At 40.1% G+C, this 26,425-nt stretch overlaps 1 protein-coding gene across 5 annotated transcripts in view; it reads right to left on the bottom strand.

Annotated features, from left to right (window-relative positions):
• The window catches only part of STAG2 (stromal antigen 2), a 177,112-nt gene that overhangs the window by 105,840 nt on the left and 44,847 nt on the right, over positions 1-26,425 (bottom strand). For 4 of the 5 annotated variants that reach the window (XM_054039120.1, XM_054039122.1, XM_054039123.1 and 1 more), the window contains one exon: positions 6,325-6,466. In XM_054039120.1, the coding sequence (XP_053895095.1) occupies positions 6,325-6,368 (44 nt within the window). In that variant the 5' untranslated portion in view covers positions 6,369-6,466. Of the gene's footprint in view, positions 1-6,324; positions 6,467-10,781; positions 10,800-26,425 lie in introns of those variants that run through there. The other variant, XM_054039124.1, reaches the window with a different exon arrangement.

Here is a 26,425-nt window from a genome sequence, read left to right as displayed (position 1 = left end):
CTCAGCCAATCTGACCCAGGGGAAAATTCCTTCCTGACCCCAAATATGGTGATCAGTTAGACCCTGAGAATGTGCACAAGATCCCCCAAGCAGATAGCTGGGAAAGAATTCTGTGTAGAGCCCTCCCAGCTAGTGCCCCATGTCCAGCAGTTGGGAATTTTTGCTACTGGCAATCACTGATGGGCCACATGCCATTGTAGGCAGTTCCATCAAATTCATGGGGGGGATGATATATCAAGCTCAGTCTTGGAGCCAATTAGGTTATTTTTCCCCCACTGCTCCCCTTGGAAGGCTGTTCCAGAACTTCACTCCTCGGAAGGTTAGAAACCTTCATTTAATTTGAGCCTAAATTTGTTGATGGCCAGTTTATAGCCATTTGTTCTTGTGTCCACAGTGGCGCTTAACTTAAATAACTCCTCTCCCATCCGGGTATTTATCCCTCTGATGTAGTTACAGAAAGCAATCATACCTCCCCTCAGCCTTCTTTTGGTTAGGCTCTTTGAGTCTCCTCTCATAACGTAGATTTTCCATTCCTTGTATCATCCTAGTAGCTCTTCTCTGCACCTGTTACAATTTGAATTCATCATTACTGTGGCCAGGGTTTGCCAAACGGTTTTTGCAGGTTCCTGCAGAGCCTTTTTGATAGGATGGGCAACTCCGGATGATGCCGCTGAGCAAAAAACATCCAACACCTTGAGTTGAGATTCTTTAACCTTCTCAAGCAGTTATCTGGAGGGAATCTGCCCTGTGTTTAATGAGGTCTTGAAACTGTCGAAAAATCATCGGCCATAGATGGAGGAGAAGGTATTATTGCCTCATCTGGTGATGAGGATGAGATGGCAATCTGAGGGGTAGGTTCTCTTTCTGTCCTAGCCTCCTGATCCTCAAACCTTTCCTCCTGTTGAGTGGTGTGCTGGGGAGGAGAAGCTTCAGTCTCCCTGTCATCTCAGTGAGAGAGGATCTGAACCTTGGAGAACTGTTGGTGATAAACTGACCAAAGATCCCAATATGGCCTCTGAGAAGCACAGGGGGGGAAGGGGTAGCATACAGGGATGATCCCACCAAGAACCATGTCGCCAGACGTTCTCCCTCTCTCTTTATGAAAGGGGTTTCCTATGTGGGTATTTAGGAGAACCCTGGTCAAAGACTGATGATGCTAAAGGGAGGTCTCCATCATCATCCTCTTCTTCCCCTAACCAAAAAGGGAGGTGAATTAGATGGTACAAGAGACGTATAAGGATCCAGACAGCAAGTGGTTCTCGGTACCAAGAGATGCAAGCAATGGAGACTCTAGTTCAGCAGTCACCAATAAATCCTTTAGGCACCTAAAGTCTTGCAAATCAAGCAGAGTGGAATTGCAGCACTGAGTGAGGTTGTGATATGCACTGATTGTATTGTAAGCTTGTCCCTGGAGGACAGTACCAAGGGTTTTGAGCACTTCACAGAAGGTGCTGACATAGTTGGAGGCTTAATCTTACACGGTACTGAAGAACCCAACAGAGGTACCAGAAGAGACCTATTTGTTCAGACCATCTCTGCTAGATGGTACCAGCACTTTCTCAGAGCCTCACTTACTTTCAGAAGAGCTACAGTACCGGAGGAGCCCACTGCCTCTGCAAGATTGAGCCTTGAGACTAGATTCTGAGGCTGTTACCTGTTCAGAGAGTGAGGGCTTTTCAAAGTGGATTCCTAGACTGGAGTTGGAGCGCCTCTTCTTGGAACCTCTTCTTGAAGTCTCTAAGGCTTTTCCCATTCTGCGAGACTGTTACACCAAGATGGAAGGGGTACTAGAGATCTCTGGAGACTGGTGTACAGGGGGGTTTCTTGTGACCTGTTTCCAAAGCGGGGTGAAGGGAAAGTGCCATAATTAATAATTACAGCTTGATTTCCCAATTCTTCCTTGTCCTGGATTTGAGGGCAACACAGAAGTTACATTCTGTGGGATGTGCAACTCCTGTAGGCAATGAACATACTTAAGAGTGTCTGCCGTTGACCACAATAGCCTCTCTACATGTGAGGTAGCGTTTAAACCCTCGTTAACCAGGTATGCCACTCAGGTAGGACCTCCCTGGAAGAAATAAAACAAACTTCCCAATAACTAGCTAGACTGAAATCAGCAGGTAGCGTAGGCACACACAATGCAGATATGCTGAGCTGCATCACAGGCTGAGATAGTTGAGAAGGAACTGAAGGCTATTCATCCATGCAGCCTGATAGACCCTCAGTGATGGGTACAATGATATCAGCAGAGTACGCAGAGGCCGAACACACACGGATAATGAAAATCTCTGATCAAAGGCACGTGGGGCACATGCACACTTGAAGTGGAGCACCCAGAGGGACACTACTCTTAGAAGAACCATTCATTTTTAGACACTTAAAGAAATACAATGGAACATAATGTTGCAGAATATTTGCAATTAACTAGAAGTATTTTACAAGGGTAAATTAGCTCAACATTGGTCTTTTTGAAATACTATAAGCATGTCTAAGATGAAGAAAGTGTCACTACTTTAAGAATTTTCATATTAAATTAAATATTAAATTAGGCATCTTAACAGAACAAAGGGTGTTTTCCCCCCCCTTATATAAAGAAAATTCATAACACCTTGAGGCAAAGGGAGACAAAAATGGGTAAAACAACGAATAAAATTGGAGCTTATTAGCTTCTTCCAGACTATGAATATGCATGAGACTATGTCACATGTATGTTTCAGTGAGACCCGTATGCTGCACTTCACTACCTTTTCTTAACATCTGCCACCCTACTGCAAAACTGAAGGCTTTCCTCCCTGCCAACGCTGGTAAGCTATTAGAAAATATACATAAACATCAATGGGAGTTACACATCTATTAAGAGAATAGGGACAGAGAATATATCTACTGTGGTTCAAAACTCATGTTTTCTACAAAATTTTTGAAAATGTTGGCAAGTGTAGCAATTTTTGTATTTCCTAACTACACTTTTACTTTAACATACCATACTTTTATAAAATGCTATAATATAAATTAGGGCTGTCAACTGATTAAAAAAATTAACCATGATTAATCATGTCCCTTCATGCTTCAATCACTTCAAGATTCAGATGTCCCTTCATGCTTCAATCACCATTCCAGAGAACGTGTGTCCATGCTGATGATGCGTTCTGCTCAATAGTGATCCAAAGCAGAGCAGACCAACACATGTTCATTTTCATAATCTGAGTCAGATGCCACCAGCAAACGGTTGGCTTTCTTTTTTGGTGGTTTGGATTCTGTAGTTTCCACATCGGAATGCTCTTTTTAGACTTCAGAAGCATGCTCCACACCTTGTCCCTCTCAGATTTTGGAAGGCACTCCAGATTCTTAAACCTGGAGTTGAGTGCTGTAGCTATTTTTAGAAATCTCACATTGATATCTTCTTTGTGTTTTTTCAAATCTGCTGTAAAAGTATTCTTAAAATGAACATGTGCTGGGTCATCTTCCGAGACTGCTATAACATGAAATATATGGCAGAATGCGGATAAAACAGAACAGGAGACATACAATTCTCCCCCAAGGAGTTCAGTCACAAATTTAATTAGCACACTATTTTTTTTTAATGATCATCATCAGCATGGAAGCATGTCCTCAAGAATGGTGGTTGAAGCATGAAGGAGCATCTGAATGTTTAGCATATCTGTCACGTAAATATCTTGCAATGTTGGCTACAAAAGTGCCATGTGATCGGTGTTTTCACTTTCAGGTGACGTTGTAAATAAGAAGCAGGCAGCAGTATCTCCCGTAAATGGAAACAAATTTGTTTGTCTTTGCGATCGGCTGAACAAGAAGTAGGACTGAGTGGACTTGTAAGCTCTACATTGTTTTACGTTGTTTTGTTTTTGAGTGCAGTTATGTAACAAAAAATATATACATTTGTAAATTACACTTTCACAAGAGATTGCACTACAGTACTTGTATGAGGAATTGAAAAATACTATTTCTTTTATCATTTTTACAGTGCAAGTATTTATAATAAAAAATAATATAAAGTGAGCACTGTACACTTTGTATTCCGTGCAGTAATAGAAATCAATATATTTGAAAATATAGAAAAACATCCAAAAATATTTGATAAATTTCAATTGGTATTCTATTGTTTAACAGTGCGATTAATCGTGATTAATTTTTTTAATCACAGTTAATTTTTTGAGTTAATTGTGTGAGTTAACTGCGATTAATCGACAGCCCTAATATAAATATAAGAGTGAGGAAACAAAAAGGCCACCTGTTCCTACAGCAATATTAACTTGGCTAAATTTCACCAACATAAAATTAGCATTTTTGCATTTCTTGTTAAATTTTGTTATTAAACATTATTACATGTATATCCTAAATTATACAGACTATGCATTGTATGCAAATGACAGTTGCCATAGAACCTATAACATTTGCATTTGCTGATATGCTTTTAAACTATGCAACCTTAAATGTGATCCGCAGAGGGAAAAAGTGTCTGTACTTCCTTCTTTGTAATATATTAAGGATGCCAGAAAGTTGAGAGCCCCTACAGTTGCAAAAAACATTTTCAAGCTTGGTTGTTTATTTTTTAAACTTTAGAATGATCAGGTATGTCAACATTTTGTTGTTCCTGTTTTGTAGAGGAGGACTCAGATATGGATTGGAATTGTCCCCAACCATTAAAGAGAACAGGCTGGTAAGTCTTTAATAAAAAACCTTTCAGCCCAAAACTTGGCATGTGAGAGTTTAATAGGTGTGAAAACCCAAATTCTAAACATACGACTAAAGGCTGGTCTACACAAGCAAGCTGTACCAGTTTAACTTAAGGTATGTCTTTAAACAGATTTAATTAAACTAATGAAAAAGGCATTGTATACAAATCTATTTTGGTTAAACCACATTTATTTCAATTTGCTATAAGCTGATTAGGAATCAATTTAAACTAAACCAAAATAAGATACTCTTAAAATAAAAGATGCCCATACAGATTTTTGCACCAGATGAAACCATCTTAACTTAAACTGGTGCAACTATTTCTTGTAAATAAGGCCTAAGAATTCCTCCTTTTTCAACTGTTAAGTTTTACATCCTTAGTACTTCTGTTGTCATGATCTCACTAGTTCTCCAGAAGTCCCTACAGTCTTTTCAGGAAAAACAATAGACAAAACCTACGTCTTACATAAACGCAACACATCACACACAAGTTTTAATTTAAAAACCTTTCAGAAAATACATTGTGAAGCAGCAAATAAATCTCACAAATCCAAATCCAATTTGTGGACACACACACAATTTGGAGAAATTGTTTCTTGATTTAACAGTTGTGTGTATTTAATTTTCTTGGAGAGTGAAGACAAAGGAAAAGAGAAAGGTAGGGAGTAATAGGGTTAAGTGACTATGCTTAGTAACAGATTTAACAGAAAGTTAACCTTAGAAATCTATTAGACTCTGCTAATAAATATATTTTTAAAAAGTCTTAGATACTACTGATTATGCTCTAAATCTATTTTTTCCAATCACATCATCTCTCCTCCCACCCCCAGTCCTTTTTTAATGTTCCCAACCAACCCGAAGAAAGTTGGTACTCTTCATTAAGAATTACAAGTAGAGATCAAATTTTAGGTACTTTTCAGCTGAAGTCATGACTCAAAGAAGGGTTTTTAGAATTTCTTAAAAGTGAATTACAAAGGAAAAAATTGATTATGTATAAAGAAGGCCTAAAAGGTTTCTGTCTGTACCTATGAGATACATTTTGCTTTTCCTCCACTATTTAAAAAACAAAACAACCCACATTAGGAACCCAGATTTTGTCTACCCTGGAAGATTATGGATGACTGGAAAACCAGTAGGAAGATATCACAGGTATCTGAGAAGTGATATCATTTAAAGTTTATCAAAAACACACACATATACATATATATAACGAACAAACATTTGGCAAAAAAGCAACTCTCGGTTAAGGATTAAGCAACCCTAGCCCTTCAAAAAAGACCTCAATCAACATCTGTCTCCAAAAACAGAAAGACGTCGACTTGACATTACTCATATTTCTGTCCAGAAAATTTCTAATCCAAAAGAAAAGTTTTTCAGAAAGTTATAAGCATCAGAAAAATGTTTTTATAATGGAAACTATTCTGTGACCATGACAATAGCTTCTCCTACTAGCAAAACGCTCATTAAAGATTCTAAAAATCTATAGTAAAAAATAAAGTTAAACCAGTTATACGATTGCTATTTTAACTCCCCTGGAAACACAGGACACCATTCAAGCAATGCTTTAGATTTAAATCACTAACTACTTGACAGAATAACCTTCTTATGGCTGCATTAAGCACTGTTACTTACTGAAGGAGAGTAAAATCAGTTGGTATTTCTGGAGCTGCTATCATTTCTTTATCATCTTCTGGACCACCACTGTACTGGAAATATGTTCAAAAACAGTTTACGGTGGGCAAGCACGTTTTCTTCCTTTCACAAAAGACAATTCCTATTAAAAAAAAAAACAAACAACCAGGTCAATCTTTACTCTTAATGAAAAGCGCAAAAATGTTACTGTCATTAATGTCTTGTACTGTATATATCAGCCTTTTGACATATATTTCAGAAGATCAGAAGTTTATTTTTCTCCTTTTAAATTACCAATTTTATAAGTGCTGTTTCCCCGCCAAAATCCTGAGGAGAGGATCACCCTTTGTAACAGGTGATCGGCAGACATGAGGACGATATCAAAGGCCCAAACTGTATAAAGGAAAGGATGAATGAGCTAACAGCTGTTATGAACTTGTAACCCCAGAAAAACCCTGTGGTGGGGTTTGAAGGACTGATCACCTGCCAGACCCCTTGATGGAGTCGGGGTGATCTCTAGTAAGCTTATTAGCATGTGTTTAGGTCCTTTTATTGTTTTTAATGTTTTCTCTGTAATGCTTTCACCTTAATTATAAATGTGCTCACTTAGAAAGGGCTGTGTGGTAACTTCTAACTGTGTGCAATTGTGCTGTGTATAGCCTCGGAGGAGAAAGCAAAACAGGCCAGCTCATGCAGTCTGACTTGCTGGGTAACTCACATTGTAAGCAGGGAACTGTGCAGTCTGGAAAAACCCCGGTCAGGATGGGAAGAGACATGGTTCTCTACCCAGGAGAACTCACAGCTGGAAGGCTAAAAGTAGTTTCAGGAGCAGTTGCCCTGAACTGTTACAGGCTACACTGCAGATATCTATATCTCAGGAGGTATTATTTCAATAGGTAGCATCTTACCCTCAGAGCTGATACTGAACCAATAGCCTAACAGAGAGCTAGGAGCATGGTGCTAGTAGATGATACAAAAATCAGAACATTTTAATAGCCCCATGACTTGTTTCTTAAAAGTGTCCATTTAATCCTGGTTTCAGAGTAGCAGCCGTGTTAGTCTGTATCCGCAAAAAGAACAGGAGTACTTGTGGCACCTTGGAGACTAACAGATTTGTTGGAGCGTGGGCTTTCGTGGACTACAGCCCACTTCTTCGGAAGAATGCATCCGAGGAGGTGGGCTGTGGTCCACGAGGGCTTGTGCTCTAGTGGATTTGTTGGTCTCTAACGTGCCACAAGTACTCCTGTTCTTTTTAATTTAATCCTGCTTTCCTCATCAAATTCTAATGTGGGTAATTACATTCTGCCTTCCTAAATGCCTCCTGCACCTTCAGCTGGAAATTCAGTGATTCTCTGATTGGTGAGTGATAAACCACAGTGGCCTTCTGAGACCTTTCTGATGGTCCACAAAATGGACCAAGCAGTTGAGTGATAGGGCTGACATGAGAGGAGAATCCAGGGGAAGACTTTCCCCAGTGAAGAGTTCAGTATTGTGAAATACTGGAGAACTAACTACATATCCTGTTCAGCCCCTGTACACATCAGCTTTGGATTGTAGTGTTGTTTCACAAAAATGTTTGAATACACATATTTCTCCCACATTGCCTTCAAAACCTCAGATTGTGACACAGCAGTCTTTGTTTTGGAGGAGATAGTGACCACTTAGGAAGGAAAAATCAATTTCACACATACAGAATGGGAAAAGACTGTCTAGGTAGGAGTACGGCAGAAAGGGATCTAGGGGTTATAGTGGACCACAAGCTAAATATGAGTCAACAGTGTGATGCTGTTGCAAAAAAAGCAAACATGATTCTGGGATGTATTAACAGGTGTGTTGTGAGCAAGACACGAGAAGTCATTCTTCCGCTCTACTCTGCTCTGGTTAGGCCTCAGCTGGAGTATTGTGTCCAGTTCTGGGCGCCGCATTTTAAAAAAGATGTGGAGAAATTGGAAAGGGTCCAAAGAAGAGCAACAAGAATGATTAAAGGTCTTGAGAACATGACCTATGAAGGAAGGCTGAAAGAATTGGGTTTGTTTAGTTTGGAAAAGAGAAGACTGAGAGGGGACATGATAGCAGTTTACAGGTATCTAAAAGGGTGTCATAAGGAGGAGGGAGAGAACTTGTTCACCTTAGCCTCTAAGGATAGAACCAGAAACAATGGGTTTAAACTGCAGCAAGGGAGGTCTAGGTTGGACATTAGGAAAAAGTTCCTAGCTGTCAGGGTGGTTAAACACTGGAACAAATTGCCTAGGGAGGTTGTGGAATCTCCGTCTCTGGAGATATTTAAGAGTAGGTTAGATAAATGTCTATCAGGGATGGTCTAGACAGTATTTGGTCCTGCCATGCGGGCAGGGGACTGGACTCGATGACCTCTCGAGGTCCCTTCCAGTCCTATAATCTATGAATCTATGAAAATCTCTCCCCAAACTCCTGCAACAGCATCACAATATTAAAAAAAACAAACATGGTAAATAATATATAGAAAAATCTAATTTTAGAAGGTGAAGCGTCAAGGAGAATATGCATGCATTCCTTATTAGTCTAGATCATTTTAGAAGACTAATCTAAAGAACAAAACCTCAATTTCTTCTTTGAACTAAGGCCTTGTCTACATTGGCAGTAGCTACATACCACAGTGAAAAAAGCAGGCAGTGTCCACAATGCAGTGAAAGGCTCTGGCAAGGAGGAGGCAGCGGGGAAAAGCTCTGACAGAAGGGAGCTTCCAAAACCCTTTCTCCACTGCCTCCCTTCTGCCAGAGTCTTTCCCCACTGCCAGAGTCTTTCACGAAAGGGGAACAGCTTTGGCAGGAGAGAGGCAGTGGGACACTTAACTGCTAAAAACAAAAGTATAGACATAAAAGGCACTGTGAACCGTTTGGGGTGCATACCCTAAACTTCTGATGTGTCTTTACACTACTCGTCCAAGCAGTGCCTGTCTGCACGGTATTTATTTATACCAGTGCTAGTGGGGCATGCAGCATGTGTATACTACATGCCACACGTAGTACATGTTAAAAATACACAAGAAGGGGGTCTAAGAGATATTGGCTTTTCTGCTTGTCTACTCTTCAGTGTGTTTAATATGCCAGATTAACATCAATTTTTATACTGAAAGCATTTTAACAAGCTGTATCTGATTAATTCTCAACAGCTCCTCAATATAGATATTATCCCCGTTACAAACAAAAGCATAAGAATTGCTACAGCAGTTTATTGGTCCATCTAGAATGCTAGCAAGAAAATTCATACTGGACAAAAAAATAAAAAGTACTGCCATCTAGTGCAACTGTGAACTATTATGAACAGAGCTGGAAACACCACCTATAGTTACTTCCCATTATAAGACCTTATATGCTTAAAATTTAGCTAAACTTCAACTGTTCAGGCTGAAATTTCCATGGCTTCCAGGTAGTCTTCTGAATTCTAAAGCAGACAATGTGAAAAAGACAGTTGGTGTCCTTATTGCAGAAGCTCCTCATGCGTCTAGTATAGGGGCAGGCAAACTATGGCCCGCAGGCCATATCTGGCCCGCAGGCCATTTAATCAGTCCCTCAGCTCCCGCCGGGTAGCGGGGTCAGGGTTTGCCAGTGCTCCAACCAGAGAACAGGATCGGGGGCTTGCCCCGCTCCGCACAGCTCCTGGAAAGCAGCTGGCATGACCCCTCTGCGGCGCCTACGTAGTACACGGAGGCGTGGCCAGGCAGCTCTGCACGTCGCCCCATCCGCAGGCAGTTCCTGGCCAAGGGAGCTGCAAGGACCGCGCCTAGGGACAGGGCAGCGTACAGAGCCACCTGGCTGTGCCTTGGAGCCAGAGGAGGGACATGCTTCTGGGAGCTGCTTACAATAAGCGCTGCCCGGTGCCTGCACCCCTGAGCCCCCCACCCAATCCCCTGCCATAGCCCTGATCCCCCTCCTGCCCTCCGAACTCTCAATCCCAGCCCAGAGCCCCCTCTTGTGCCCCAAGACCCCCATTCCCAGCCCCACCCCAGAGCCTCACCCCCTCTTGTACCCCAACAGCCTGCCCCATCCCTAATCCCCCTCCCACCCTCCAACCCCCCTCGGTCCCAGCCTGGAGCCCCCTCCTGCACCCAAAACCCCTCACCCCAGAGTCCTCACCCCACCCCACACCCCAACTCGGAGCCTCCTCCCGCACCCTGAACTCCTCATTTCTGGCCCCACCCCAGAACCCTCACCCCCAATTTCGTGAGCATTCATGGCCTGCCATACAATTTTCATACCGCGATGTGGCCCTCAGGCCAAAAAGTTTGCCCACCCCTGGTCTAGTATCTGAGGGATGGAGCAATATTCACAATGAAGGTGTCATTAACTTAATGGTAATAACGCCACAGCTAGCATTTTACTTATTCCAGTACACCACTGAGCATCACCACCCAGCCCAATATATTGCTGTCTAAAAATACAATGAATTTTTTCCTCAGGATAGGAGATAAATGTCACCTCAAGACAGGATGCAGAAGTAAAATGTCTAGAAATCATTAATGATTGCTTCTTGGAGCAGCTAGTCCTGGAACTCACAAGGGTAGAGGCAATTCTGTGTACGCAAGAGGATAAATGGACACAAGTCAGATATCAGGAATGGCAATATACAAAAACCTGTAGGAGAACACTTCAACCTCCCTGACCACACAATAGCAGATGTAAAGGTAGCCATCTTACAGCAAAAAAACTTCAGGACCAGACTCCAAAGAGAAACTGCTGAGCTCCAGTTCATTTGCAAATTTGACACCATCAGATCAGGATTAAACGAAGACTGTGAATGGCTATCCAACTACAGAAGCAGTTTCTCCTCCCTTGGTGTTCACACCTCAACTGCTAGCAGAGCATCTCACCCTCCCTGACTGAACTAACCTCGTTATCTCCACACTGATTTATACCTGCCTCTGGAGATTTCCATTACTTGCATCTGAAGAAGTGAGGTTCTTACCCACGAAAGCTTATGCTCCCAATACTTCTGTTAGTCTCAAATGTGCCACAGGACCCTCTGTTGCTTTTTTAAGGTTTTTAAAATGTTTAAGAAGCTTCATTTAAAATTATATTAAAATGCAGAGCCCCCGGGACCAGTGGCCAGGATCCAGGCAGCATGACTGCCACTGAAAATCAGCTCGCTTGTCGCCAAATAATAATGCATATTGGAAAACAATCCCAACTATACACAAAAAAATGATGGGGTCTAATTTAGCTGTTACCACTCAAGACAGGTTTCAGAGTAGCAGCCGTGTTAGTGTGTATCCGCAAAAAGAACAGGAGTACTTGTGGCACCTTAGAGATCTGAAAACATCTGCTCAATGTGCAGCGGCAGTAAAAAAAAAAGCTAACGTTAGGAACCATCAGGAAAGTGATAGATAATGAGACCGAAAATATTGTAATAACACTATATAAATCTATGGTATGCTCATGCAGTTCTGGTCGCCCTATCTTACAAAAGATATATTAGATTTGGAAAAAATACAAAGAAGAGCAACAAAAATGATTAGGGGTATGGAACAGCTTCCATATGAGGAGAGATCAAAAAGACGGACTATTCAGCTTACAAAAGAAATGACTAAAGGGTGGATATGACAGAGGTCTACAAAATTATAAATGGTGTGGAGAAAGTGAATAAGGAAGTGTTATTCACCCCTTCACGTAACACAACTAGAGGCCACCCAATGAAATTAACAGGCAACAGATTTAAAACAGAAGTACTTCTTCAAACAACGCACAGTCAGCCTATGGAATTCATTGCCAGGGGAGGTTGTGAAGGCCAAAAGTATCACTGGGATTAAAAAAGAATGAGATAAATTACAAAGAATAGATCCATCAATCGTTATTATCCAAGATGGCCAGGGACTCATGCTTCAAAATATTTGACCATTTTTACATTTTATAATATTTGACCCATCAATTGATCAATTATTTTTGGAACAGTCAAATGTTCAGTCCTAATCTGTAATCACGACAGTTCAGTCCTATCCAGAATTTATAAAACAGACCAAGGTGCCAAAGTCTCAACATTAGTCTGCTGTTAAGCGAACACGTATGAAACCCCTACTGGGAAAAATATTTGTATCATCCTCTAGCACAAGGGTCGGCAACCACAAAAACTTTTAAAGAATATAATTATCACAAACTGAGTAAAGGAATGTATAAATTATTCAAAAATAATCTCAACACAGAATTTAAATTATATATTTGGTGCATTTCTCATTCTGAAATTAAAGACCATCTATTAAAACTAGATATCTGGAGTTTTGCGACACTCTCTGTAAATTTCGATTCCTAGCACAGACAACAAGAAAGAAAACCAGATGATTTTTCCTGAAGTAAGTGTTGAATTTCTACCTTCTAATTATAGAACAAAAGAGGGATATGAACCTGTCTCCTGGAGATCAAGAGTCTGTGTTACAAAAATAGAAGTGTTTTGAGATTATGTTTTTGGGAGGGGAGAAAAACAGAAGAGAAGAGGGTCCTAGCATTTGGGCAGCAACTTTCTCAGCATATGAGATATCAATAAATTATTTACATAGTACCATCAGTATGCAAAATGCTCTACATATCAGTAGGATGACACAGGAGTTTACAACATTAATCCCAGCAAAGGGGTGCTGAGGTTATGAGAAGGATTAGGACCATAAATAGTAAAAGGGCAGACATATGCTTTTGTTATATAAGTATCTTATTAGGTCCTTTTTAACTTACTTTTTAAACACAAAAATATTATACTTTGATGTAGTCAATTCAGAGAAGGCAGCAAAAAGAGTCTATTTTGCAGATGCCATTCCAACCAGCAAAAAATTGAATTATACACAGTAAGCACCGATTTAAAGCCAGACCTTTGGCACCTGGTACTGGTATATGCATCTGCTAAGGTCAAAATATATTTCTAATTATCATGAAACTGTAACTATATTTCATATGTTTAGTACTTAAGCATTTTAATTTTCTCTATTTATATATTTCATACAACTTTCAGCGTTTGTTGGCAAATTAAGTTGACTTATGAGTTTATCCATGAATTTCGGAAGACCATGATTTTTACTGAAACATAATTAACTTATTAACTTTTAAAAGAAAATGTATCATGCTGGAAGATCACAAGGTGGAGCTCTAGCCTAAAGCTAACTAAAGAAACTCTAGAAGACAGGTCATCCGGAGGTTGACCTAGTTATTTCTTTACAATAAACTTTATAATACATTGTTAAAAACATACTGTAGCATGTTTTGCTTACATGTGCCAAAACTCTATACAAACAGTTCAAATACACCAAAAAAGTTCCTGCATCTTGGGTGAAATTAAAAAACACATTTATTTGGAATCACTCTGGACTCTCCTTGGATACAAAAATGTCAAGGGCAACTATATCATGACCTTGCTGAACTTGGTAGGCAGTTCCAAAAATAACTGCAAAAAGATTTAAATTACAATTTTTTACAGCTATAGCATCTCCCACAGTGATGTATCGCCATACTGTAACCAAAGCCCTTTGTTTTCAGTTTCTATTTTGTTTATAATTTCCTGGAAACTTATCAGTGTTTATTACAAAAATTTAAAAAATGGGTGAAAATCAGTGCAAAAAATTTACGTCAGTGTTCTGGGTAAATATTAGGGGATGGGAGGACAGAAAATAAAGCAATAAAAAGTACTTCTGATCTGGCTTTCCACTCTGGAAGGAAAGATGGCAACTCGGTGACTTGAGCAGCCCAGGTCACCAAGCTGCCATCTTTCCTTCCAGAGTGGGGAGATAGATCTGTGGAGTTCCGGCACGTTTCTTTTTAGGACTTGAGCACTGACATACACATATGTATATACGTGTGTGTTTGTATCTTCCACTACATTGCCTTCTTTTAACAGGCAGCCTTGCATTTACATCGAGCCCTGGTCTACACGGGGGGGTGGGGAGAGGGGGAAAGAATCGATCTATGTTACACAACTTCAGCTACGTCAATAAAGTAGCTGAAGTCGACGTACTTAGATCGACTTACCGTGGTGTCTTCACTGCTGTGAGTCAACTGCTGCCACTCCCGCGTCGACTCTGCCTGCGCCTCTCGCGGCGCTGGAGTACAGGAGTCAATGGGAGAGGGCTTGGGGTTGATTTATCGCATCTAGACTAGACGCAATAAATCGATCCCTACTGGATCGATCGCTGCCCGCTGATCCGGTGGGCAGAGTAGACATACCCTTAGACTACTTTATTATTAACATAAACACACCTACCTAATATATTGGATTTTCTTAATCAGTATTCTGATTGGAGTCGTCAAAAATGGTAAAAAAAATTAATAGGTTTTGTAAAACCTGGAAAATTTCTGGTAAATAATTTAAAAAAAAAAAAAAAAAAGGAAAAAAAAATCAGTAAAAGCTGAAAGTGAAGGACCATGACTATAACCTACCATTAAAGATTTAACAAACAAGAAGTGTAGTACCATTATGATTCATTAAAGTGGGGTGGGGGGGAGAAGAGGTCTCCAGTGACATTAGTCAGTCATTTAATTATATCAGTAATTTACAATGCATCAGCTGAGGATCACAAACACCTGAGACGGTACAAAAGCAAGGACTAAATTAAGCTTCTAACTCTATCCACAATTGGAGCTCTACTTCAATTCAAAGTTACCGTATATACTCGTTCATTAGCCCATTTGTTTATAAGCCGACCCCTCAAGACGGATAGGTAAAAATAGCAAAAACTGCATGACCCTTTCATAAGCTGACCCTATATTTCAGAGATCGTCAAACTTTGGCTCCTGGCCCGTTACGGTAAGCCGCTAGCGGGCCTGGACGTTTTGCTTACCTGGAGCGTTCGCAGGCACGGAGCCCCTCAGCTCCCGGGGGCCACGGTTTGCCGTTCCCAACCAACAGGAGCGGCGAGAAGTGGCACCACTTCCCACTGGTTGGGAATGGCAAACCGTGGCCACTGGGAGGGGAGGAGTTCTGTGCCTGCAGATGCTCCAAGTAAACAAAATGTTCCGACCCACCAGCGGCTTACCCTAATGGGTCAGGAGCCAAAGTTTTACGACCCCTGCTATATTTTAAAAGTTGGCGTCACAAGAAACACTCAAAAGTTTTACTAGAATTATTTTAATGTAATCTAACAAAAAAACCTGTTTTTATAACAAATATGTATTCACCTTCAAAATTAGTCAATATTTAAAATCAGTAAATGGATATTTAAAACAAGTACTTCAGAACAATACAAGACTTTAAAAAGTCTTTAAATCCTTCAAAGTCCGAATCAGTCTCTGATCCACCAAAAACAGTTCATTAAACTCTGCTTCAGTCACAGCTGCACCTGCAATGTCATTGTAGATGTCGGCAGTGTTGTCTTCAGACTGATTCCTTATCATCAGCCTCTGTTGTGTCATCATCAAATATGGCATCATCTTCTGACCTGTCGAGTGCATTGCTTATACAGCATTTCCGAAATGATTTTTCTATAATTTCCGAGGGAATGGACACCCACGCATCCTTGATCCATTGGGCAACCAGATTGATTTCGGGCTTCATAAGATTCCCGCCTTTTGTCAACTTCGCCATGCCTGACCACATCCATACAAACCACATTTTGCGTAGCTTGTCTTTAAAGAGTTTGTTCAGGCAGACATCAAGCAGTTGTAGAACTGAAGTTAAGCCTCCAGGTATTACAGCCAAAGTAGTTTTCATTTTTTTTGGCCACATTTTTCACCTCATCTGTCTTGTGTGCCCTGAATATGTCCTAAACAAGCACAGCAGGTTTCTTGAAAAGTGCTCCTGGTCTCTTATTCCACACTTTCTCCAGCCATTCAATAGTCACACTTTCATCCATCCATCCCTTTTCGAGTGCACATAGGATGACACCAGCATGAAATTTCTTGTTTTTAGGCAAGGTTTTTTCTTTTAAAAAAACAACAACAAGGAGGGAGCTTTGATCCATTTGCCAAACATGATAAAAACACTGTAAAATGGATTTTTTCTACGGCCAGCGGTTTTAATTAAGACTGTTTTTTTCACCAACACCGGTTACCGTTCTGTTGCTCGGGAGATCGAATGTCATTGGTGTTTTGTCCATATTTCTTATTTGTGACAGCTCAAGTGCATATTCCTTTCGATATTTTATAATAAGCCTTTGGAAAGATTCGATTTTTTCTTCCAGATCTCTCGGCAGCTTTTGCACTATCTTTGTTCGCTGACGAAGACAGAGACCATGATGGTTCATGAAGCAAGTACAAACCCGCTGATGCGACCAACGTTGACGGCTTTACTGACTCGACGTTTGCAGAGCACGCAGACGAATTCTAATTCTAGTGACATTGTACCCATTTTGTCAACATTCAACAACCCAATTATTGAGATCTTTCTCCAGCTCAGGAAATGAAGCACACCTCGTTGGACATTTTTTCTTGCTTCTTGGCATGTCTTTTAGTGTTTTCTTTTTTCGCCGTTCTCTTACTTGCTTCTCATTGATACAGAATTCACGAGCAGCGGTGCAATTATTGTTTGCTTCTGCATATTCAACAAAGTTTGAACAATGCATGATAAGCAGACTGTTTTATTTTGATTTCACCATTGTTCATTTTAATTACTAGTATGAAAATAGATTATTATAGTTCTAGATTTTGTCGGACTTTATACAGGAATGTCACCAGCTTTATCGCTGTCAAATTATTGTTCTTTGGCATGTTTGTGGCGATAACAGGCTATTTCAATTTTATTAGAGATTCCAACGATTCTGCACGTTATATTTTCATATTGGCTTGAGACTTACGAGGTCCATTGGTAGAAATGCATGAAGAGATCAAATTACACAGTAGCGGACTGACACCAGTGCTATAGTACTATAATTCATTGTATTTTTCTGACTGGCTTATAAGGTGTAGCATTTTGTGAAAGGCATGGGTTAAATGTCATGCAGATCTGCAGCATTGCTCTTTTAGTATTCATTACAAACCAATCTAGTGCACTAAACAAAGCCTTCGCAACTTTAAAAGGCTGCTGTATTAACATCAATAAATGGGTCAGCAAACTTTGGCTCCCGGCAAGTCGGGTTAAGCCGCTGGCGGGTCGGGACGTTTTGTTTACCTGGGGCATCCGCAGGCATGGAGTCCCTCAGCTCCCAGTGGTCACGGTTTGCCGTTCCCAACCAACGGGAACTGCAGGAAGCAGTGCGGGCCGAGGGACGTGCTGGCTGCCACTTCCCACAGCTCCCATTGGCTGGGAACGGCGAACCGCGGCCACTAGGAGCTGAGGGGCTCAATGCCTGCGGACGCTCCAGGTAAACAAAACAACAATGTATTAGCTATTCAATTCAATAATTTCATAGAGCTTAAAATCATCAAATTTTGGTGTAGACCCGTTTATAAGCTGACCCTCGCTCTTTGAAGCTTCACTTTTTTTACCAGAAATATTCGACTTATGAGCGAGTATATACAGTAACTCAAATTATAACTCGCCACTAACTCCAGTCCCTTACACGAAAGAAACTGAGGGTAGCACTACTTTTAACTCAAATTGGCTGCCCTGTGACAAGGCATAAGCTAAACCTTGAGAATGCACAACTCATCAGGTGTTAGTTAACACAACCACAGGCTAGCACTACTCAATTGCCAATAGAGCTCCAATGCCTTCCCTCTCCATGTGCCCAAAAAAAAGACAAAAGTTCGCCCACAATTTACTTGGGAAATAATTTAGAAAGGTTAATTTTACTACAGCGCTAAGGACCATGGGATGTGCCTCCAGAAGTCTTGGCATCACACACAAGTGAGTACAGTGCGAGGAGTGGATACACCAACTTGAGTGCTATTTTGCAATGTGGCCGTTCTCACTTGAGCTAAACTAAGTTGAGAGAAGAGACTGAAATGTAGATCACTTCAGTGTTAAGAAGTTAAAACATATCTTTAGTCAAACTTTCCTTAAATGTAGCAGCAGATACCTGTAATATAAAAGTTAGCACTGACCAAACAACCCAGTAAAATGTAATCCCACATACAGTGCCAAAGGGTAGGGTTTAATTCAGAATTTGTTATAAATGGCAATCCAGACAGAGAAAAGCAAATTATCTGATCTGAATTTACATTTACAGAGACTTAGAAAGAAATTAGGAACAGTTTTATATCAGCTCTCTTTTCTTTCCTTTTTTAAAAACAAAGCTCACAATTCTTAAGGAGACTTTCATACTTAACATTCAGGATAAACTCATCAGGAAGCAATGCAAAGAAAATAATGATGTTCTTATGGACAGTTCATGATTCCATACACTGGGATTCAATTTCTCATTGAGCCACAAATTCCTATTTGACCTTAGGAAAGTCACAGTCTACGTTGTGCCTCAGTTCCTCATCTGCATCGAGTGACATCTGAAGAAGTGGGGTTTTTACCCACGAAAGCTTATGCCCAAACAAATATGCCACCGGACTCCGTTGTTTTTACTCAAATTACGGAGTCACTCAAAACCAATAAATACATATAACAGCACAACATAGAATAATGCTTGAAGTGACTATTGGACATTTCATATGCTCTAGATCAGTGGTTCCCAAACTTTAACAACCTGTGAACCCCTTTCAATAAATGTCAAGTCTCGTAAACCCCCTCCTAAAGATGAATATTTCTAGGTATTTTCTTCTTTACCCGAGTATAAATTACAAAAGCAGTGATCTTGGAAATATAACATTTGTTTTTATGACATGCTTATTACACATTATTATTTATCATTACAGTATTTTATTACATCATGAAAATGGCAACATTCTTCCAGGATCTCACCTTCGTAGCTTGTATCACTTTGAATAAGCCTGTTATAAGACAAGGCTCCTATGTTTCATCAAGGAATATCAGACTGAAACAGCATGAAGATATTTAAGAAGCCAACTCAAAGAATTCCTCCTACACAAGCATTCTGGGCTTGAGCAGTCCAGGCAAACAACGCACATTACAAGAAAGCTTAAACCTGTTCTTCATAATAATTTTAAAAACAATACTAGCTGCCTATTTAATTTTAAAAACAGCAAAAAATATCCACCTCCCTTTCCATTTCTTACAAGGAGTCTTGAAGTTTAAATCTCCTCAGTGTGATAGATATGCTTACTTTGATTTGCTTAGCTCTTGGAAGTCCTGGGGTTCTGGGCTGCTGGCTCCATGCTGCCTGGGGTCCCTAGGCACAGTTCTGTCCGCCATTAGGAAATTTTTCCCTGAGAACCCCCTGTAACATTTCATGAACCCCAGTTTGGGAACCACTGCTCTAGATTGAACTGATCACATTACAGTGAATTGCTAGTGTATTGCAATGTGACTAGAACCATTAGATGAGTGCCTTGTTGCATTTTTCCAGTGCTGTATATTTAATATGGAAGGGATTAAAATATTGTACAGGAATATTTTAAAAATAGACAATATCTAACTTCTTTCATGCTTAAGAAATTCAGCATTGTCTTTTTATCATAACAATGGTCCATTACCCACATACCAGCCAATAAAAGGCAAACAATTTGCTTTCATCACTCTTGTGGAAAAACAGTGTCAGGGTCACGCACAGAAGCTGAGCTTCTCCTCTAATACTGTGGCTCCAGGCACTGGCCCTTTCTGAAGGACTTTGCATTTTACTAGACTAGTGAGAAAGTTTGTGGGATTAGGCACCACAGCCTGTTCTTACCCCTCCCCTCTCCCTGTGTCTCCCAGCCAGCAGGAAAGGGATGGCTGGGAGCTGTCACCAGGATTATGTACGTCAAAAGCAGGAGCAGAGACTGAACATTTTCCACCTCCATTATCTTAGAAAAATCCTTGGAGTTATTTGGTACCAATGGATCACCAATAACAAGATCCTTGAGAGAACCAGCCTAAAGTCTAAGCAGAATATGCTGGCCCTTTGCAGGATTCGCTGGCTGGGACACGTAGAAAGCATGCCTCAAGATTGACTGCAAAAGGCTATGCTCTATTGCCAACTTAAGAACTCCCCGCAACACAGAAGGAGACCAAAGCTCCAATAGAGCAGTGAGGTCAAGCAAGGCCTCAAGAAATTCAGCATTCCCACTGATAACTGGGAAAATCCTTCCCACAATCATTCAGTTTGCAGAAGCCAGGTTAAGACTGGTGCAGTCACTGCATAGCGCCATCGGAGAGCCCAGGCTAAGGTCCATAGGCAAGTCAGGGAGCAAGAGTATGCTTCAACTTCCATCTGGCAAGTGGACCTGTAGCTATTATGAGAAGTATGCCTCTTGCACATGAGGCTCTTTCCCATACTCATCACTAAGCACCCCTGTCAAGATGCTGGACAGACATATAAAAGGCAAACAGAAGTATTCTGACTGACCTTACATACACCATCTATTCCAGGGGTAGGCAACCTTTGGCACGTGTGCCGAAGGCGGCACGCGAGCTGATTTTCAGTGGCACTCACACTGCCCAGGTCCTGGCGGCTCTGCATTTTAATTTAATTTTAAATGAAACTTCTTAAACATTTTAAAAACATTATTTACTTTACATACAACCATAGTTTAGTTATATATTATAGACTTATAGAAAGAGCCCTTCTAAAAACGTTAAAATGTATTACTGACACATGAAACCTTAAATTAGAGTGTATAAATGAAGACTCAGCACACCACTTTTGAAAGTTTGCCGACCCCTGATCTATTCCTTGTTTTTTATAGCTCGGCCATGCCACCTCTGATGTAGTTCTAATCTTTTAAATCTCTCCTCATGTGGAAGGATCTTCATGCCTCTAGTAATTTTTGTTGCCTATCTCCACACTTTTTATTTCTTCCTTATCCTTTATAAGATAGTTTTTGGATTTGGTAACCCTAACAATGTTATGATATACCACTAATATCGTTATGCCATTATATAACAAGGCTGTTATTCTCCATCCCTTTTAGAAAAATTGAACACCATTTACTTTTTTGAACTTCTGCACACTGAGCAAGTGTACTCGCTGAGCTTTCTACAGTAAGATCTAGTTCGTTCCATGACCTCCCTCCCAAAAAAATCCATCCACAAGTGGTTATTTGCAGTAAATTTAGTACCCATAAACATGAGTAGTTTGTATAAGTGTTTCAGTCTCACTATTCTCACCATTTTCTAGATCAACAACTCTGATCTCAGCACAGATTACTGGGATCCCTATCTTAGCCTCCTGGCTTGACAGATATGTTTGATATTTGAGCAGAAATACAAAAAAAAGTTTTAATTGTTTTGATGTATTTACATTTACCAATTTATAACTATGACCATCTTACAGTAGCACTAAGGCCTCAAGGTATTTCTTTCAATCAGGATACAAATTACTTGAGTTTGTTTGCATTCTTCAGTCTTAATTAGGCTGGTGTACTTTCCTGTCCTTATAGCTTCAAAACAAATTAATAATTCAAGAATTTTAAAAAATTGTTAAAAAGAGAAACGGTTTAAAATGTGTTTCAAAAATGTCTAGTTCAAACCTCAAATCCTATATTACAAAAATGTTATAGATTTATGAAATACTAAATATTAAGGGAGAGATTTTGAAAAGCACTCATCATTGGCCTAACTCTACCACCATTAAATTACTGGTAAAACTCCCATTTGTTTTGTTCTGTAATGAAATGTATTGTTGGTCTATAGTTACTGATGTTACTCATTATACGTTACAAAATATTTATTACAGGTATGTAATTATTACAGGTCAGAGTTATAAGGTTACTCAGTTTGATCAATAGAATTATTTTTATAAATAGGAGAAAAAAACTTTTTTTAATAATAGGAATAAATGAGGTGGTTTCATATATGTACTGTTGTGAGTTTAAGCATGCCCTGCAAACATGTTTTTAAACTATATTACATTGTTTAGCAACAGGGTGTTTTTATATTTGTATTGCAGTATATGAAATAACTGAATAAGAAATCTGATTCTATTATCTTCTAATAAAAGATTACTTACCTATAGTCTGCTTCTCAGAAGAGTGCATCTTAACAGGATTCTCACCCCTGGACCTGACTGACTTTTTTTTTTTTTAAATCACAATATTTGCAAAACTCCTAGATCTAAATATAAATACGTATATATATTTTTAACCATTGAGAAGATCGGTAGTGAGATAGAGTAAGAGCTAAGTTCCCTAATGTTTGTCATGCACCACACTTTGGTAAAGAAATGACATCCTCCAGATGTTACAGTCAGTTCTTTGGACTGCATGGAAGATGAAGCTCCCAGGGAATAAATAAAATAAAAGCCAATTCAGGATGGCCAACCTACAATCAAAATAGGCCTTATTGAAAAATGAATACCAAGGTTCAAGAGAAATGCCTCAAAAAAGTGAAACCTCCAAACTCTGAAGGAAAGTAAATTGGAGTAAGCAAGGTTCCTGAGAGGTATCTTTAGAGAAACAGAATTACAGATAAGTAAATTTCTCACCTGCTACTTGCCCCAGAACTAAAAAAAACAATTAAGGATTAGTTGGCTGGGATTTTCAAGAGCCTAAAAGAGTTAGGTACCTAAATTACATTCAAATCTATGGGATTTGAGCATTTAATTCCATCATGCTTCTTGGAAATTTCCAACCAGATCAATATGCCCCATGTACGCAGCAGAGTGTTCTTATTGTTCCCCTCCCTCCTCAAAAGCCTGGTTACTGCAGAAGACATGGATACATCATACACAGTCGGACAGTTTTATTATGTAGCTAGTTGCCAAGACTGAATAACCTTTATTTTATCACTGGTGTCTACAAATTTGCAACAGCTTCAATTAGAGAGTTAGTATGATCCAGCAGATAGGGCACTGGACTGGAACTCAGGAGAGTGCTATACCTTCTTCTTCCATGAAGTCGCTACTTGACCCAGCATATGCGATTTCACCTCTTCTACCCCTGTTTCTCCTCTCACCTCTCAAAAGGGGCTGAAGGGAGTATGACAGAGTGTGCTGGGACTCAGCAAATGAACCATCATTCTGTGGTCACTGTTTAGCCAGTCAGGCTCTGACACAGGTCCTGCATAAGGCAAGAAGTACCTGATTACCAAATCAGGTTTGGGTAGCTAATGAGCTAATTAGCCAATTAACAAGCAGGCTGGATAAAAGAGTGCAGGAGGGAACTGCAAGAGGGAAAGCAAAAGAGAAAAGGCTAGCTGGGGCTGATAAAGGGAGTTCTCTGTGCAGAGAGACATTTCCCACCCCTTCTAGGTAAGCTCAATAACTCTGTAAATAATATGGCAGCATGCGTATCTAAAAGGTGCTGAGGTGAAGCACTGTAAATAAACTACCCAGTGGTATCTACAAAAGGAAGGTCTCTGAGTGGTCTGTGAGTGAATAAAGATGACTGGAGCAGAGGGTGCCGCATCACAGGGAGTTGCACACTTATCTCCCTTAGACATCTGAATATCCCAGCCTACACTGTACGCTCTGTGATAGGGGACTGTCTTAATAAAGGATAGCAATAAGACAGAAAATATAATGTCACTATATAAATCAATGGTACACCCACACCTTGAATACTGCATGCAGTTTTGGTTGCCCCACCTCAGAAAAGACATTAGAACTGGGAAAAAGGCAACAAAAATTATTAGGGATAGGGGAACAGTTTCCAGGGAGAGATTAAAAACACTGTTCGGTTTAGAAAAGAGACAACTAACGGGGATAAGACAAGAGATCTATAAAAATCATGAATGGTGCGGAGAAACTGAAAGTGTTATTTACCCCTTCATATAACACAAGAACTAGGAGTCACCTAGAGAAATTAATAGGCAGCAGGCTTAAAACAAACAGAAGGAAGTACACCACTACCCCGATATAACGCGACCCGATATAACACGAATTCGGATATAACTCGGTAAAGCAGTGCTCCGGGGGGGCGGGGCTGCGCACTCCGGTGGATCAAAGCAAGTTCAATATAACGCGGTTTCACCTATAACGTGGTAAGATTTTTTGGCTCCCGAGGACAGTGTTATATCAAGATAGAGGTGTACTTCTTCACACAATGCAGTCAACCTATGGAATTCATTGCCAGGGGATGCTGTGAAAGCCAAAAGTAAAACTGGGTTTAAAAAAAAAAAAGAGAAAATAAGTTCATGAAAGATAGGTCCATCAAAGGCTATTAGCCAAGATGGTCAGGGACGCAAACCCATATTCTGGGTATCCCTGAGGCTCTCATTCCTAGAGCTGGATGACAGGGGATGGATCACTTGACATTTGCCCTGTTCATTCCCTCTGAAGCAGGGGTGCTCAACCTTTTTCTTTCTGAGCCCTCTCTCCCTCAACATGCTATAAAAACTCCATGGCCCACCTGTGCCACAACAACTGTTTCTGTATATAAAAGGCAGGGTCAGCGTTAGGGGGTAGCAAGCAGGGCAACTGCCCGGGCCCCACACCAAAAGGGGCACCGCAAAGCTAAGTTGCTCAGACTTTGGCTTCAGCCCCGGGTGGGGACATGGTGCCCCAAGCTACAGTCTCATGTGGCAGGCTTTGGCTTTCTGCCTCAAGCTCTACCAAGTCTAATGCTGGCCATGCTTGGCGGACTCCCTGAAACCTGCTCACGGGCCTCAGGGGGCCCTGGGACTCATGGTTGAGAACCACTGCTCTGAAGCATCTGGCAATAGGTTCCTATCAGAAGACAGGATTCTGGGCTAGATGGATCATTGGTCAGAACAAGTATGGCCATTCCTGTGTTCTTAATATGTATTTGTACAATGCCTATTACAATGGGTTTCCCCAACATGCTACTGTAATACAAATAGTAAATTACTACTACAACAATGACAAACGGCTCCAACTACAGCAATATTCTACTTCATTGGCCTCTGTAGGCCTGACTCTAAAAGGAAAAAGGCATTATACCGGCTGAGTTTGAATGGCTGCCTATTTGTGCGAGAACTTTGACTCTACGCAGATATATTTCCCCACCTGTCTTATGCAGAATGGAAGCTTTGCACAGGAAAAGTTTTCATTAGTGCGTAGTACACTTATTAGCATAATAATTATGAGAACAACAGCAGAGCACTCTATTCATACTGATGCTCCTGATATTGTTGTTATACAAGCAAGAGGTAGTTAATCAATATCAGTTCCTAAACGATTTACCTGCTGGTGCAGAAGAGGACTGAATGCTACAAGCTAATCTATGCCATCGGAATCTGAACGGGAATTTAAAAAGCGCGGCCCAAACGTTGTGTTTCATCAAAACCTTATAGTTTGAAAGGCTTGTAAAAACTAAAAACTAAATAGATCTTGGGTTTTTAATTTTGCTTTTTAAACTAACATTTTGCTATTTCCATAAAAGCTTTGACACATGATATTGATACACATGAAATCTAGATAAAGAACATACTATTTTCACATTAAAAAGTTATCCTTGTAATTTCACCCCTTCTTACATCGGTGCCATATACAAAAGTCATAACTTAAAGCTTATTTAATATCCACTCGCTCAAAGACTTGTACTAACGTCCACATTATTTGTCCAGCAATATGTGGCATCAAATACTACTCTTTTTAAGTGAGACAGCAGCAGTGTATTGCACGACTTTCATGCAACTTACAGGCTAATTGACCTTACACGTGACACAGTTACCAACCAACCAGTTCTACAACTATTATAACAAGACGTTCTCATCACATACAAAAGTCACTATAAACAATTGTTTAAAAAAAAAAAACCCTTCTTACTTGCTGGGGAAGAGAGGAAGATTATGTGACAGAATGAGTTAATGTGGCAAAGTAACATATTGAGACCTAGAATTAAGTTAGTCAGGTTACAAGTGAAATATATTATAATGGTCTCAATTTAGTTTTCACTGGATACTTTTTTTTAATATCCTAAAAACTACCATAAAAGTTGGGCATTATTCAAGTCCAGCAGTCCTTTCAATTCTGGAAAGGACTACTTCTGGCAGGTTAAGAATTGTGGTTACTGAAAGAGCTGTATATCTTGCTGCTTTTACAAAACTCAGGAAGAAAATCCAATTATTTGTTTGAAAAAGGTAACAAATAGACAACTGCTTTCAATTTGTCCTTACGTAAATTCAATATGGGGGATTATCAAAAGTACCTAAAATTTAAAAGCAAAAATGTCCCATTGATTGTCAATGGGACTGGTGTTCCTAAATATCTTAGGTGCTTTTGAAAAGTCTTCCCATAAAGCCTTAAAGATACTATGCATTAAGCTTA

Source organism: Malaclemys terrapin, chromosome 9 (assembly GCF_027887155.1).
Source record: "Malaclemys terrapin pileata isolate rMalTer1 chromosome 9, rMalTer1.hap1, whole genome shotgun sequence".
In the NCBI taxonomy this organism is placed as follows: domain Eukaryota; kingdom Metazoa; phylum Chordata; order Testudines; family Emydidae; genus Malaclemys; species Malaclemys terrapin.
Note: the sequence above shows the minus strand (reverse complement) of the source record. Positions and strands in the feature narration are given on the sequence as shown.